This window comes from Aspergillus pseudonomiae (assembly GCF_009193645.1).
Source record: "Aspergillus pseudonomiae strain CBS 119388 unplaced genomic scaffold BDV37scaffold_133, whole genome shotgun sequence".
Classification (NCBI taxonomy): Eukaryota; Fungi; Ascomycota; class Eurotiomycetes; order Eurotiales; family Aspergillaceae; genus Aspergillus; species Aspergillus pseudonomiae.
The window spans coordinates 23,196-35,988 of NW_022476125.1; the positions used below are offsets into that span (position 1 = coordinate 23,196).

Consider the following 12,793-nt stretch of genomic DNA (forward strand, 5'->3'; position numbering starts at 1 on the left):
GATGATTTAGGCATTTTTGACAGTATGGTTGGTGTTTGAATTGTCTAAGAAATTGAGGCGCGTGAGAAACGCGGGTGGTGCGCAGGGTGCTTACATGCGCAGGGTGCTTGCCGGTTACGTTATGCCCTGGATGGTTAGTCAGCAATCCTAGTGAATTGACCAATGAGTTGGTTCTTCCACCCCCATAACCCTAGGTGCTCAGTAGTCAAATCCATCTAACTGTATCCCTATCCAAGGATAATTGAAGTGACATTGCATGATAAGAGCATTTTTTCTTGGTTTTATGTACAACCAGTCTTATAGGCTATACACTCCTATAATGATTCAACCACGCAAGGTATCCGCCACTTACAGCTTGACATCTTCACCCTTTACAGCAGCTCTACTACCCGAGCAAGGAACTTCAACCTTGTAATACGTACTTAATAAAGGTCACGTCATCTTCTTCCAAGGTCAAGTCAAACACCTGCTCCTCACCATCTGCCAGCAACAGATCTGTAACGACCCCCAACCCATTCAATTCTTCATGAGCCCGTTCACTAAAACGATGGTGGGTCACTGTACCTGCTGTACCATGAATAAACATGGTTCGTGGAAACGAGGTCGAAAGCCGAGCCGTATCGTCAATACAACTCTTATCTTCATTCTTGACTATCTCATCTAACAAGGTTCCCTGTTTCATATAAGTAGCGAGCCATGCATCTCTCGGAGGAAGAGTATCGCTCCCCAAGAAACGCGCCGATGCGGAAACTTGGTACCCCTCGTAGATCTTGTCGATGTACTTTTGTGGCCAGGAGGATGATTTTTCAAATTCGAGAATAGGTAGTCGCCACATTGGATTGGAAAAGTATTTGAGGCCATAGAAGTCAAGAATCGCTGTGACTGGGACTTCCGGGGTATATCCTTATTCTTTGGTTAGACAGTATTGCCCTGCTTCTGTAAGTCTCATAGATCAGATGCACCATCAGTAAAGCCAATGTACCACCTGCAGAATGTCCCATGGTAACAATTTGAGTTGGATCTACTTCCATTGGCTCATTTTGCAACAATCCAGGGAATTCGTTGGCTGCCCACACCAAACAGTCCCGAGAATCCGTGATCGGTCCATTGTAGACAGATATTTGTGGACATAGTCTGTAGTTTGGCGTTAATACCACGAACCCGAATTTTGTCAGAGTAGAGATCTCGGATTTTGGAACGACCTCTTTGGACCATTTAACAAAACCACCGGCATGGAAGATAATTGCTGTATGGCCAAGTCAATAAAGAGTACCCTAATTCCCACAGTGGGGTTTACCAACCAATGGGACTGCTACGTTTGAAGGATAATTCTGACCAGTACACGTCAACAAGAATATTCTCGTCTTCATTTCCTTTCTTATAGATATATTCGCGAGCTTTCATGATGTCAGTCGATATGATAGAATGATAAATGATAAAGTTGATGCCTGAAACAGATAAAAGAAAGTATAGCCATATTATATTGCTTTTAGGATACTTGAAAGGAGTATTTCAAATGATTTTATCTGGTGATATCTTCTTTAGTCCCATAGAGGTAAAGGAGGGATCGTATTTCGGCCATGTCACTTGTAGTCTCGTATAACATTCTCAGACCTACTACCCTCGAGTGCAGATTCCTATTGGCATATTGCCAAGTTTATTAGTTGAGACGCATTCGTATAACATCTCCCTTGCGGGATTTGGTAATGAATTCGGAGTAGGTGTTCTGGACACTTCCAAGGATAGCTGAAACATAGTGTGGACCATTAAAACAGCTCCCTAAAAGGATCCAGATTAGTATATATACCAGCCTGAACTGTTTTCCAAAATACTATATAAAACCAAAGCCTTCTTTGGAGTGTTACTCTGTAATTATCTAGTAGATGTATGTCTGGACGTAATGGGCTGATCCTTCAGTTCAAGAAGTCCACTTCAATGAGGTACAAGTGCTTATCAATAGAATCCTAAGGTATATACATCTGGAGAATTATACAGAAACAACAAGAATGGCAAGGAACAGACTCATATGTGACATGAAGCATGGAGAATCAATAGATCAAAAGGATCACGTTCTGTTTTCACTTTCCGCGACGGAGTTTCCTTATCCCGATAAGTCCGATAAGGATCCAGATAACGTCATTCCATCCCATGAGATAAAGGGGACTCCACCTCAACAACTAATCGTCAAATCTCCAATCAATATCAATGAACCCGAACCAATTTTAAAAGCTCTCGAAAAAGTAGAGGGAGCTCTATTAGCATATGCACCATGGTCCTCGGTGGACCAAGCGGGTCGAAGGTCACTCCGTACCTGATCTACCTTGTTTTTATCACCACGTTGGGGCCACTTCAGTTCGGATATCATTTGGTATTACACACAGTTTGATGCATACTGGAGGCTCCAATACATTGGCTGACAATATATTATGATAGGCTGAGCTCAATGCCCCCCAGGCCGTGATCACCTGCGAGCGAAAAAGCATTCATTCGACAGCAACACCGGGCCTTCCGCAATGCATACCTATGAACCCATCCCAATTCGGCCTGGTATCCTCTATATATACACTTGGTGGCTTGCTAGGAGCTCTCCTGGCGGGTCCAGTCGCCACCAAACATGGCCGCTTGTTCACACTGCGAGCGACCACCATCTTCTTCATCCTAGGCCCTATAGCGGAAACATTTGCATCCAATATACCCATGTTGAGTCTAGGTAGGCTTTTATCTGGTATTGGCGCAGGCGCTTCCATCGTCGTGGGTCCAATATATATCTCGGAGATTGCTCCTCCCAGTGCTAAGGGGCTTTTCGGCGCTTTTACACAAATCATGACTAACGTCGGTATTCTGCTGACACAGTCCCTTGGTTACTTCCTGAGTAAAGGAAGTATGTGGAGAATTATACTTGCAATTGCTGGCGCCATCGGATGTCTGGAGCTTTTCGGTCTCTTCTTAGTCCCGGAAAGCCCCATCTGGCTTGCAGATCATCAGAAAGGGAATGTGGCCAGACAGGTGCTACAGCGTATACGGGGAAAGGATGCAGACATCGAGCCAGAGGTTGAAGGCTGGAGAACATCTGCAACGCCTGAGCACAGCTCTGGGGAAGAGCAGTCCCTACTATCACCCCCATCTGGAAACATGCCACCCAAACAACCTCCGGTTACCATGATGCGGGCTATTACTGATTCTTTTTACCGCCCTGCCATCATTGCAGTGGTTGGAGTCATGGTTTCCCAGCAGTTCACTGGTATCAACAGTATCATTATGTACAGTGTCTCCCTTTTGCAGACCATCCTTCCCACCACAGCGGCCCTGTTGAGTGTGATCATCTCGGCTATCAATCTTGTAATCACCCTGGCCTGCTCACCACTGCCTGATAAGATCGGTAGACGCTCCTGCCTACTCCTAAGTATCAGCGGTATGGGCCTTAATTCCGTCCTGTTGGCGCTAGGCATCTACTTCAACCAGAAAGCTTTATCCGCCATAGCTGTTCTACTCTTTGTTGCTTGTTTCGCCGTCGGTCTAGGTCCAGTCCCTTTCATTTTAGCCTCTGAGCTCGTTGGCCCTGAGGCGGTTGGCGCCGCACAGAGCTGGGCGCTGGGAGCGAACTGGATTGCCACGTTCATCGTGGCACAGTTTTTCCCGATGCTGAACGATTTGTTGGGTGGACGAGGCAGGATCTACTGGATCTTTGCAGCGATGGCCTGTCTCCTTGGAAGCTTTATCTACTGGTGGGTACCGGAGACTAAGGGGAAGGCTAACGCGGCCGAAGTTTGGGGAAGGACAGACCAGCGGAGACAGGATTAATTCATCTCTGATTGTTTTTCTCCGGGTCCTACTCTGCCGCCAGCATTCAGACTCCCCGTCAGTAGTCAATTCTGTACCTCCACAGAGGGGCCTATCATGTGACAATATTGAAGACAATAGAATAGCAATAATTGGTGCTTTCTACCTAGGAGTCAGTCGGTGAGAGGGAAAGCGTCATACTTGCCTCGGCTTGTTCAACCTAGTCGGTCGGGCAGGTTTAGGCCGACACTGAGTGAAAGCAATACCAATGGTCGATCTTTATCTTCAAACTGTATTGCGGAGGTGAGACCAAAGAAGTTCTAATACCTCTGCATAATGTACAAGTCGCTGACAATGTCCTTTATCACTACCTATTGAAGGCTTTGATGTCTTGATCGTCACAAGCGGGTTGATCATCTCTGATCGACGTCACTTCACACCGCACACTACATGACAAGTGCGGGGCAGAGGGAACAGCTGGCCCAAAAAATTAGTGATTTGAAGCAATGCTGTTACATCCTTTTACCCCTCAATCCATGATAAGGGAGGGAAAGAGGCTGAGAGAGGGTCACTGCCACGCTAGACTGGATTAGTCCGTATATGCAGGTTTCAATGCACGCACAGGGGGGCTTCGGGCTTCTTGGCTATGCACTACGAATTACTAGTAGGGTGTATTAATCCACGTAGATAAATTGGCGTGCCCGGTGTAGATATGAGGAAAGTAATGAGAGTTGCACTCTCGGAAATAATAGTTGTTGTAGAAAGAATGACGGACAAGGAGTTTTAACGGTACTACTGGAGTAAGGGGCGACGTTTGAAATATTTTAAGTACAAGCTTTGCAACAGTGAGCCATTTATGTAGGGTAAATCCAAGAGGAGCCTAGGAAAAAGTAAAGCCACACCAAAGAGTACTCGGAATACGTGAGGGGGGAAGTGAATCTACCGCAGTATTTGTTGAGAATCTAACCCAAAGTATAATTGACCAACCCTACTGACGGGAAAATAGGTCCAGGAAGGCAAGGGGTGCCTCAGCTGTGGACCTTGGGATAGATTTGTTTTTTATTGTGATACTTACTGTTTCTCCATTGGACACTCCGTATCGTGGGCCATATTCTTTTTGAAGAAACCCCAGGCAGAATACAAATTCCCTCAGCTTTACCTGTCAGAGATGGATGTATGGAGTATACCTCATACATCGTGCCTGGCGCCAGGTTAGCAGTACCGGATGCAGTAAGGGTACGGTACCACCTTAGCCACATTAGGCAGCCACATTTATTTGTACTCCGTAGTACATCAACTCATTCAATTCAAGAGGGTGGAGACAACAAGAGGGAGTGGATCTTAGTTGAGAACCAGTAAGTGACGTTGGGGTTGGCCAGTGCCAAGTCTGCTAACCGAAGGTTCCGTAGGAATCCATTTGATTGATTACTGCTTGGATTTATTTAGAAGCTTTGTGGTTTGGTTGGAGACTTACAGACCCCCAGAATTATGTAGTGATGATGACTTGCTTTCGCGGTTATTTACTAGTAGTAGACATGTACATCATATAAATGTTGGACAAGATTCCTGGATCGTGAATAAAACAACCTTGCAGCAACTCAAAAAAGACAGAAAAAAGAAATTAATCTAGGTCGCAGACCCAGTAATTTAAATCCCTCCCCTCAAAAAACCCAAACGCGAAAACTCCTGGTCTATCGGCATTGTCACAGACCTCATAGTGAGCTGTGGACGACTGACTGCCATTTAGCTCGCCCACTTCTCTCGCCCATCTGCCCACTCCCTCGCTCTTTTTTCCCCATCACACAGTCTCGAAACAAGCAATTGTTCTTTGTCTTTTGATTCCCCGGTTCTCAAACTGTGGTCCTCCCGTCTTGGTCTTATTGATTGTTTTCTTGGTTCGTCCCGAGTAGATCGATCGGCCCAGAACTTGACATTTCCCGCGACATCTCCGGACTTGGAGCGACTTCTGCCTACTACTTTGCCTACTAATCAACCATATACAACTCATACCCTTTTAAATATCCTCAATTATATTACTTGATTGATTGACTTCGTATATCCCGGCCTTGTTCCATTACAACCCGTCAGCTTCTGCTGTTGACGCGACGTGTCCCGTCTCCATCTCCGTCTGACTACACCCCCCACTCGACGGCCATCATGGTGCGGTTACCGTTGCCACAACGGCTCAGTACTCATTTAACTTCACGGAGTAATACTCCTACTCCCGGACAAAGCAGAAGTACCAGCCCCATGAGGGTACCAGACGCCAAGCCGCTGGTCCTGAAGGTGGTTGTCTTACGGGTGAGTGCGACCTCCCCCTGGATATCGGGCAGGTTATACCATCTCGGTACATTCCGGACCGCGAGGACTAACATGCTGAGCGCTCAATAAATAGGGGAGGTGCCTTGCTGCCAAAGATCGAAATGGAACGAGCGACCCAGTAAGTGGCTCCTTGACATCTCTACTGTCTAAAATACCCAGAATCGTAACTGACCACATGGCTCGATTACTAGTACCTAGTTGTCACACTCGGAGATGCACGACAATCGACACCAACGATTCCGAAGACCCTGAACCCTGAATGGAACGTGACTTTTGAAATGCCAATCGTCGGTGTGCCATTGCTCGAGTGTATCTGTTGGGATCACGATCGGTTCGGGAAGGATTATATGGGCGAGTTTGACATTCCTCTGGAAGAAATATTCGCCGAAGGCCAGATACATCAGCAGGTGAGTATTGGTTATATGACCGGAGACGAGGGACGTCCAGGCTGATGAAGCGCATAAGTCCAAATGGTATACCCTTACGTCGAAGCGAAAATCGGGAAAGAAGAAGGACAGCAACATTTCAGGAGAGATTCTACTTCAATTCTCACTCATCGATACTGCAAATCCAACAGCCCCTCCGAGCGAGACATATCAGAAGTTCAAGACACTGATCGGCTGTGGGGAGGAAGACGATGATTACCCGCAAATTCCTGCGACCATATCAGACGAAGCCGAAAGATCCGAAGACATATCCGATGAGGCCGATGACTTGGGAAGACCCGAAGTTAACGAGAAGCGCCGGAGAAGGCTACGTCTCGCGCGACTCAGGCGGAAGTCGCTGGCAGCGAGGGCGTATCAGTTCTCTGGTGCCGGCAATGGCGTACAGGGTATCGTGTTCATGGAGATTGTCAAGGTGACCGATCTCCCACCGGAACGCAATGGTATGATACCATCAATCTGTAGACAATGTGTCCTAGCTGACTTATCCTACAGTGACACGAACTTCCTTTGATATGGACCCGTTTGTTGTGACTTCGCTGGGAAGAAAGACGCTTCGGACTCCGGTCGTGCGCCACAATCTCAACCCAATATACCACGAAAAAATGGTCTTCCAAGTTATGAAGCATGAACAGTCTTATACCATCAGTTTTACAGTCATGGACCGAGACAAGTTCTCTGGGAACGACTTCGTTGCCTCGGCTAGTTTTCCCCTTCAAACATTGATTCACGCTGCTCCCGAATCGGACCCGGAGACTGGACTCTATAAGTTCCTGGACACCGCGCTTGATCCTACAGGGTCCACCGAGTCTCTCTCTAATAACAAAGCTGGAATCAAGATCGGGATTAGCCCATCCCCATCGACTAGCAGCCTATCAAAACTGTCAAGGCCAGGCCTGGTCAGGTCAAGAAGCTCTACAGCTTCCTTGTCGAACCAAGCCACGCAGGAGCAGTCGACACTACCACCACCATCAGCCCCGAAATCTATCCCGACATCAGTTCCTTCATCACTCCCAGAGGAGGGTAGTAGTAGCTACTTGTCAACAACGCCAACATCAGTCCAGAACGAGGGCAGCGTGATTACCCCTCTTGAAGCAGAGGGCCTGGAGACATATCGGATTCCGCTGCTGATGAAGCATAAAGAAAGATGGGAGGACAAGCACTCTCCGGAGCTATTCATCAAGGCTAAATACATGCCCTACCGGGCACTGCGGCAGCAATTTTGGAGACTAATGCTCAAACAATATGACGCTGATGACAGCGGCCGCATTGACAAAGTCGAGCTAACTACAATGCTCGATACCCTTGGTTCCACCCTGAAGGAATCAACCATTGACAGCTTCTTCGAGCGATTTAGTGCGGAGAACGAGGCTAGTGAGACAATGGATTTGACTTTTGATCAAGCTGTAATCTGCTTAGAAGATACCCTGCAGGCACTGCAGAAAGATTCCAGGACAACTGGCAGGGGACTCACTCCAACGCCATCCACAGGCAGTCAAGACAGCGAGGAGCCATCCAGCGACGACAATGATCTTGCCCTCGAATCAAGCACAGGCATGCCGGTCAATGCTGACCCTCAGAGAACAGCCATACCCACACTACCCACTGAAGAACAGTTAATGACGAACGAGGAAGACCTTCAGCCCGATGACTTGGGCGATGAACGTGGTGAAGAGCATGTCATTGAACTCCGTGAATGTCCCCTTTGCCATCAACCACGGCTCGCAAAACGCTCAGATGCCGATATTATCACACACATCGCTACCTGTGCTAGTCGAGACTGGAGACAAGTCGACAACCTCGTGATGGGTGGCTTCGTGACCTCAAGTCAAGCGCAGCGCAAATGGTACTCTAAGGTGATTACAAAGATCTCGTATGGAGGCTACAAGCTGGGTGCCAATTCCGCGAATATTCTTGTTCAAGATCGAATTACGGGACAAATCAATGAGGAGCGGATGAGCGTCTATGTTCGTCTTGGTATCCGGTTGCTGTATAAGGGGTTGAAGAGTCGAGAGATGGAAAAAAAGAGAAGTATGCTCACTCCAATTAACTATCCGGAAGTCCGGATGAAGCTGACCATTCCTGCAGTTCGCAAAATCCTCAAGTCGCTTAGTATCAAACAAGGCAAGAAATACGACGACCCCGCTTCCGCAAGTCAAATTGAAGACTTCATCAGCTTCCACCAACTCGACTTGTCCGAGGTTCTTCTTCCTCTAGAGAAGTTTAAGACTTTCAATGAATTCTTCTATCGCGAACTGAAGCCAGGCGCTCGACCTTGCTCGGCTCCGGACGAGCCCCGAATTGTTGTGTCCCCAGCTGATTGCCGATCAGTTGTTTTCGACCGTCTTGACGAAGCAACTAGTGTTTGGGTCAAAGGAAGGGAGTTCAGCATTGAGAGACTCCTCGGTGATGCTTACCCAGAGGACGCCCACCGCTACAAGAACGGAAGTTTAGGAGTGTTCCGTCTTGCACCCCAAGATTATCACCGTTTCCATATTCCCGTGGATGGCGTCATGGGAACGCCCAAAACCATCGAAGGTGAATATTACACGGTGAACCCGATGGCCATCCGCTCCGCACTAGATGTCTATGGAGAGAATGTTAGAGTCCTTGTCCCCATCGATTCGGTTGCGCATGGTCGTGTCATGGTGGTCTGTGTTGGAGCCATGATGGTCGGAAGTACAGTAATCACACGTCAGGCTGGAGAGAATGTCGCGCGAGGCGAAGAGCTGGGATACTTCAAGTTCGGTGGAAGTACCCTCCTGCTTCTCTTCGAAGAAGGAGTGGTAAATTTTGACAGCGACCTGGTGGATAATTCGAAGGGCCCTCTCGAGACCCTGGTAAGAGTTCCTTCATTTACCCCTTGCTGGTGGTGGGCTGTTTTTACTAACATAAGCCGACTCTGTCTTAGATTCGTGTGGGCATGTCTGTGGGCCACCGTCCTGATATTCCTCAATTCGAACCTGACCTACCGAAGAAGGCAGAAAACGTCACTGTAGAAGAGATGCAGGCTGCCAAGCGTCGAATCGAAGGAAGCTTGGCTCCACCAACCGATGCGTCTGAGTTTGCATGAGACTTGTTCATTAAGTGAGAAGCGTTCATTCTAAGGCGTTCCGGTGTGATTTCAGGGGTCTGGTGCCATTCGTTCTGAGCAACTATCTAGCACAGTTGTCTGCATTGCCACTACTAACTAGTATTGATGGATTATGAGGGTCAACTATCGATGGGTGTGTACATGTTAGATATTTTGAACATATAAATTCCCATGCCATATTAGTAAATTATTTCGGGTCTATGTACCATCTATTTGATATTTCTCAGAAGATTATTTCAACATCAGACACTGTTAGATATATTACGTAGTACTAGCCAAAGTAATAGACTGGACGATGTCAATCCAAAAACGGCTTAGTGTGAGTCCCCCACGCGCCACGACCAAAACAACCGCGTGCTGCGGCGGCGGACTTGAAAGAGCCAAACCCCCCAGAGCTTAAGCACCGCCGCACAAGGAGCGCTTTGCGAAACTCGCCAATCCAAGAAGTCGGCAATTCTCATTTTAAATGTCTCGAGCGGTCGCTGTCAATTGCGGCTTGAAGTTAACGGTGTACTGGAAGGGCGCCTCCGATGTCAATCGACACACGTCCCTCAACAGCCCCCGTTCCTATTGAAAGATACTGCCGGGTCAGGTTCCTGCGACCGCGCAACCATTCTATCCCAGATCACCTATAAGAAATATAGGAGGAGACAACAGAGCTTTATCGATTGCTTAGATTCAATTCTCTATTGAGTGGTAAAAGGGCTCAAAGCGAAGCGATATCCAATACCGGCAACCAAATTATCTACGGGAGGATAAACCTACACCAAATTCCAACACTACAGTTATTTCTCTTCCTTCGAAACAAACAAGGTCGCGCTATATTCATCCAACTCTCAGTATCTTTATTCTGTATCTACGTCGCTACTCGCTTCCCCGCCTTTCCTAGGTCCTGACATGACCGCCACGGTTTTGGAAACTCCTAGGATTAAGACGAAGTGTCGCGTACCTCTGAAGTCTATTGATATGGCAACGTCCCAGGCGCAGGCGCGTCCTGCGTCTTCTGCCGCGCCTGGCAGAAAGGGGACAAGGTCGAGTGCGCGATTGAGTTTGAGCAGTGTGGAGAAGAGCGAGGAGAAAACAGCATCTACCAAGAGAAAACGTGAGTGCTCTTATTCGCCTTGAAGAGTTATGCTACGGATGATTTATGGGGATATGCGCTTGTGTGTGTGATGAACTGCTCGTGTGCTAATGTTATTTTGTCGCTATAGAAGAGGTTTTCGATGAAGAAGATGAGGGGTTCCAGTTTACTCGCATTAAGACTAAAAAGTCAAAACCGACGGTGGAGTCTATCCCGGAGATCCCTCAACCAGAGATACCCGCTCCTAAACCGTCACCGAGGAGGGGCCGACCACCCAAGAAACGTCCAGTTGAGAAGTCAGAGAGTACGATAGCGTCGAAGAAGTCATCGGAGAGTTCGACCAGGCAAACGAGGGCGACTGCGAAACCTACTTTATCTGAGCCAGAAGCACAACCGGCGAGCGCCACGCGCACAACGCGCACAACGCGCAGGCAGGACAATGGTGAAACGGCACCGGTGGAAAAGAAGAGGAAGAAAGGCAGGCCGAGTAAATCTCATGGTGGCGAACAGAACGGCTTTGTTTCACCCGAACCGCAACAAGCTGGGACATCGAAGATCACCTTACCTATGGCGGACACACCGGTCATACAGCGGAACAAGGAATTGAGGGGTGCGGCGAAGTCAGGGAAAGGAAACAGACGGAGTAGCTTGGGGATGCGGGGACGAAGGGCCAGCTCGCTAATTGACTCCGGGGCGTCTAATGGTGGGTAACCTGTTCCGCAAGAGCTCAAGACGGTACTGACGGCTTTAACAGCGTTGCCTCATGACCAAGTTGACACTGCAGAATTCTACAAACACATTGCAGCTGACTTGCCGGAACCACGGAGGATGAGACAGCTCTTGATTTGGTGCGCGACTCGAGCAATGAGTGATAAACGAGGGCGCTCGGAGGATGCGAGCGCTCGCCTAGCGGGTGCGTCATGCCGAACTGGAAGTTTGGTCTCAGACTAACGATACTTTAGCGCGTGTAATCCAGGAGGAGCTACTCAAAGATTTCTCTACTAATTCCCAGCTTTCGAACTGGTTCGAGCGAGAGGATGTGAATCCGCCGGCTGTCATTGTTAAGAAGCCAAATCCGAAGAACATTCAAAACGCAGATAAGATCAAGGAGTTGGAAGAGCAAATACAAAGGTACATAACCCTGAAGCATAGCTTCTCGGGACATACTGACATTGCAAAGGCTACAACGAGAGAGGCACGCTCTCAACGCACTTCTTCGACCACCTTCTATTCCACAGATCAAACCATTGAAACAGCAGGATACGGCACCGGATGGCCAACAAGAACCCCGGCAATCCGACGCTGAACCCAAACCTCGGTCAGAACCTGAACCGATTGACTTATCTTTATTAGACCCTTCACAGCAAAATATCTACGAATCGATAGATCCCGACTCCGCAAAGTGGAAACCTGATTCTGAGACTCGGGCGGCGTCATCGTCAGAACTTAGCTTACCACCAGTAACACCATCGGCTATATCCACAAGGCTTTCCCGGATAACCCATGCTCTAGCGCCGACCCTCGATTCATTGGCGGCCGGCATTCACGATATCGAACTTTACCGAACCATGTCAGACACCGTATCGTCGCGAGTACTGCGCATCTGCGCCGAGCGACTGGATGAACGGGATGCAGGAAACGCAATGCGTCGACTTGCAGCAGAGGAGGGCGAGGGCGAGGGCGAGAGCAAGAACCTCACCCTGCGGCCACGGCCGAGAGAAGACCTTGGTCTGATTCTTGGGGCATTAAGTCGGATAGAGAGGTGATGGGGACATATTGATGTTTAATGGGGTCGAATGAACGTCTCCCTTCTTTGTTATCTATTTCATTTGTATCCGGCCGGATTACAGTGGCCGGAGTTGTTGGGTTCATTCATTGGCGGCATACAAGCAATGGAGTTGGGGTGTTCTGGACGATGCTTGACGTGGATATGGTGGCTATGGCTATGATCGGACAGCAATTCACTTTGGCACTTTACAAGGGACTAGAATACATTTTCCTTTGAGGATTCCTTATCTAATCAGGATGCCACTGTAAACATACCTACATATGACAAACATCAAAAACGTTCTA

The 12,793-nt window shown here is 48.2% G+C and overlaps 4 protein-coding genes across 4 annotated transcripts; 3 read left to right on the forward strand and 1 right to left on the reverse strand.

Moving 5' to 3' along the window:
* Positions 1 to 403: 403 nt before the first annotated feature.
* On the reverse strand, positions 404 to 1,404 carry BDV37DRAFT_291461 (alpha/beta hydrolase; the record flags this gene model as incomplete). Its single annotated transcript, XM_032088949.1, has 3 exons — positions 404 to 903; positions 983 to 1,246; positions 1,302 to 1,404. 3 exons carry the CDS (start codon positions 1,402 to 1,404, stop codon positions 404 to 406), a joined length of 867 nt encoding a protein of 288 aa, XP_031935318.1.
* Positions 1,405 to 2,269: 865 nt separating this feature from the next.
* Positions 2,270 to 3,801, forward strand: BDV37DRAFT_288913 (putative MFS glucose transporter; the record flags this gene model as incomplete). The annotated part of the gene is made up of 2 exons (XM_032088347.1): positions 2,270 to 2,368; positions 2,434 to 3,801. 2 exons carry the CDS (start codon positions 2,270 to 2,272, stop codon positions 3,799 to 3,801), a joined length of 1,467 nt encoding a protein of 488 aa, XP_031935319.1.
* A 1,604-nt stretch (positions 3,802 to 5,405) lies between these two features.
* Positions 5,406 to 9,840, forward strand: BDV37DRAFT_264380 (putative phosphatidylserine decarboxylase Psd2). Its single transcript, XM_032083662.1, has 7 exons — positions 5,406 to 6,081; positions 6,176 to 6,220; positions 6,294 to 6,509; positions 6,568 to 6,988; positions 7,041 to 8,576; positions 8,634 to 9,385; positions 9,457 to 9,840. Exons 1-7 carry the CDS (start codon positions 5,938 to 5,940, stop codon positions 9,616 to 9,618), a joined length of 3,276 nt encoding a protein of 1,091 aa, XP_031935320.1. The 5' UTR covers positions 5,406 to 5,937; the 3' UTR covers positions 9,619 to 9,840.
* A 193-nt stretch (positions 9,841 to 10,033) lies between these two features.
* Positions 10,034 to 12,704, forward strand: BDV37DRAFT_264385 (Mis12-Mtw1 family protein). The gene is made up of 5 exons (XM_032083663.1): positions 10,034 to 10,741; positions 10,851 to 11,423; positions 11,475 to 11,633; positions 11,683 to 11,851; positions 11,901 to 12,704. Exons 1-5 carry the CDS (start codon positions 10,537 to 10,539, stop codon positions 12,484 to 12,486), a joined length of 1,692 nt encoding a protein of 563 aa, XP_031935321.1. The 5' UTR covers positions 10,034 to 10,536; the 3' UTR covers positions 12,487 to 12,704.
* The last annotated feature ends 89 nt before the right edge of the window (positions 12,705 to 12,793 follow it).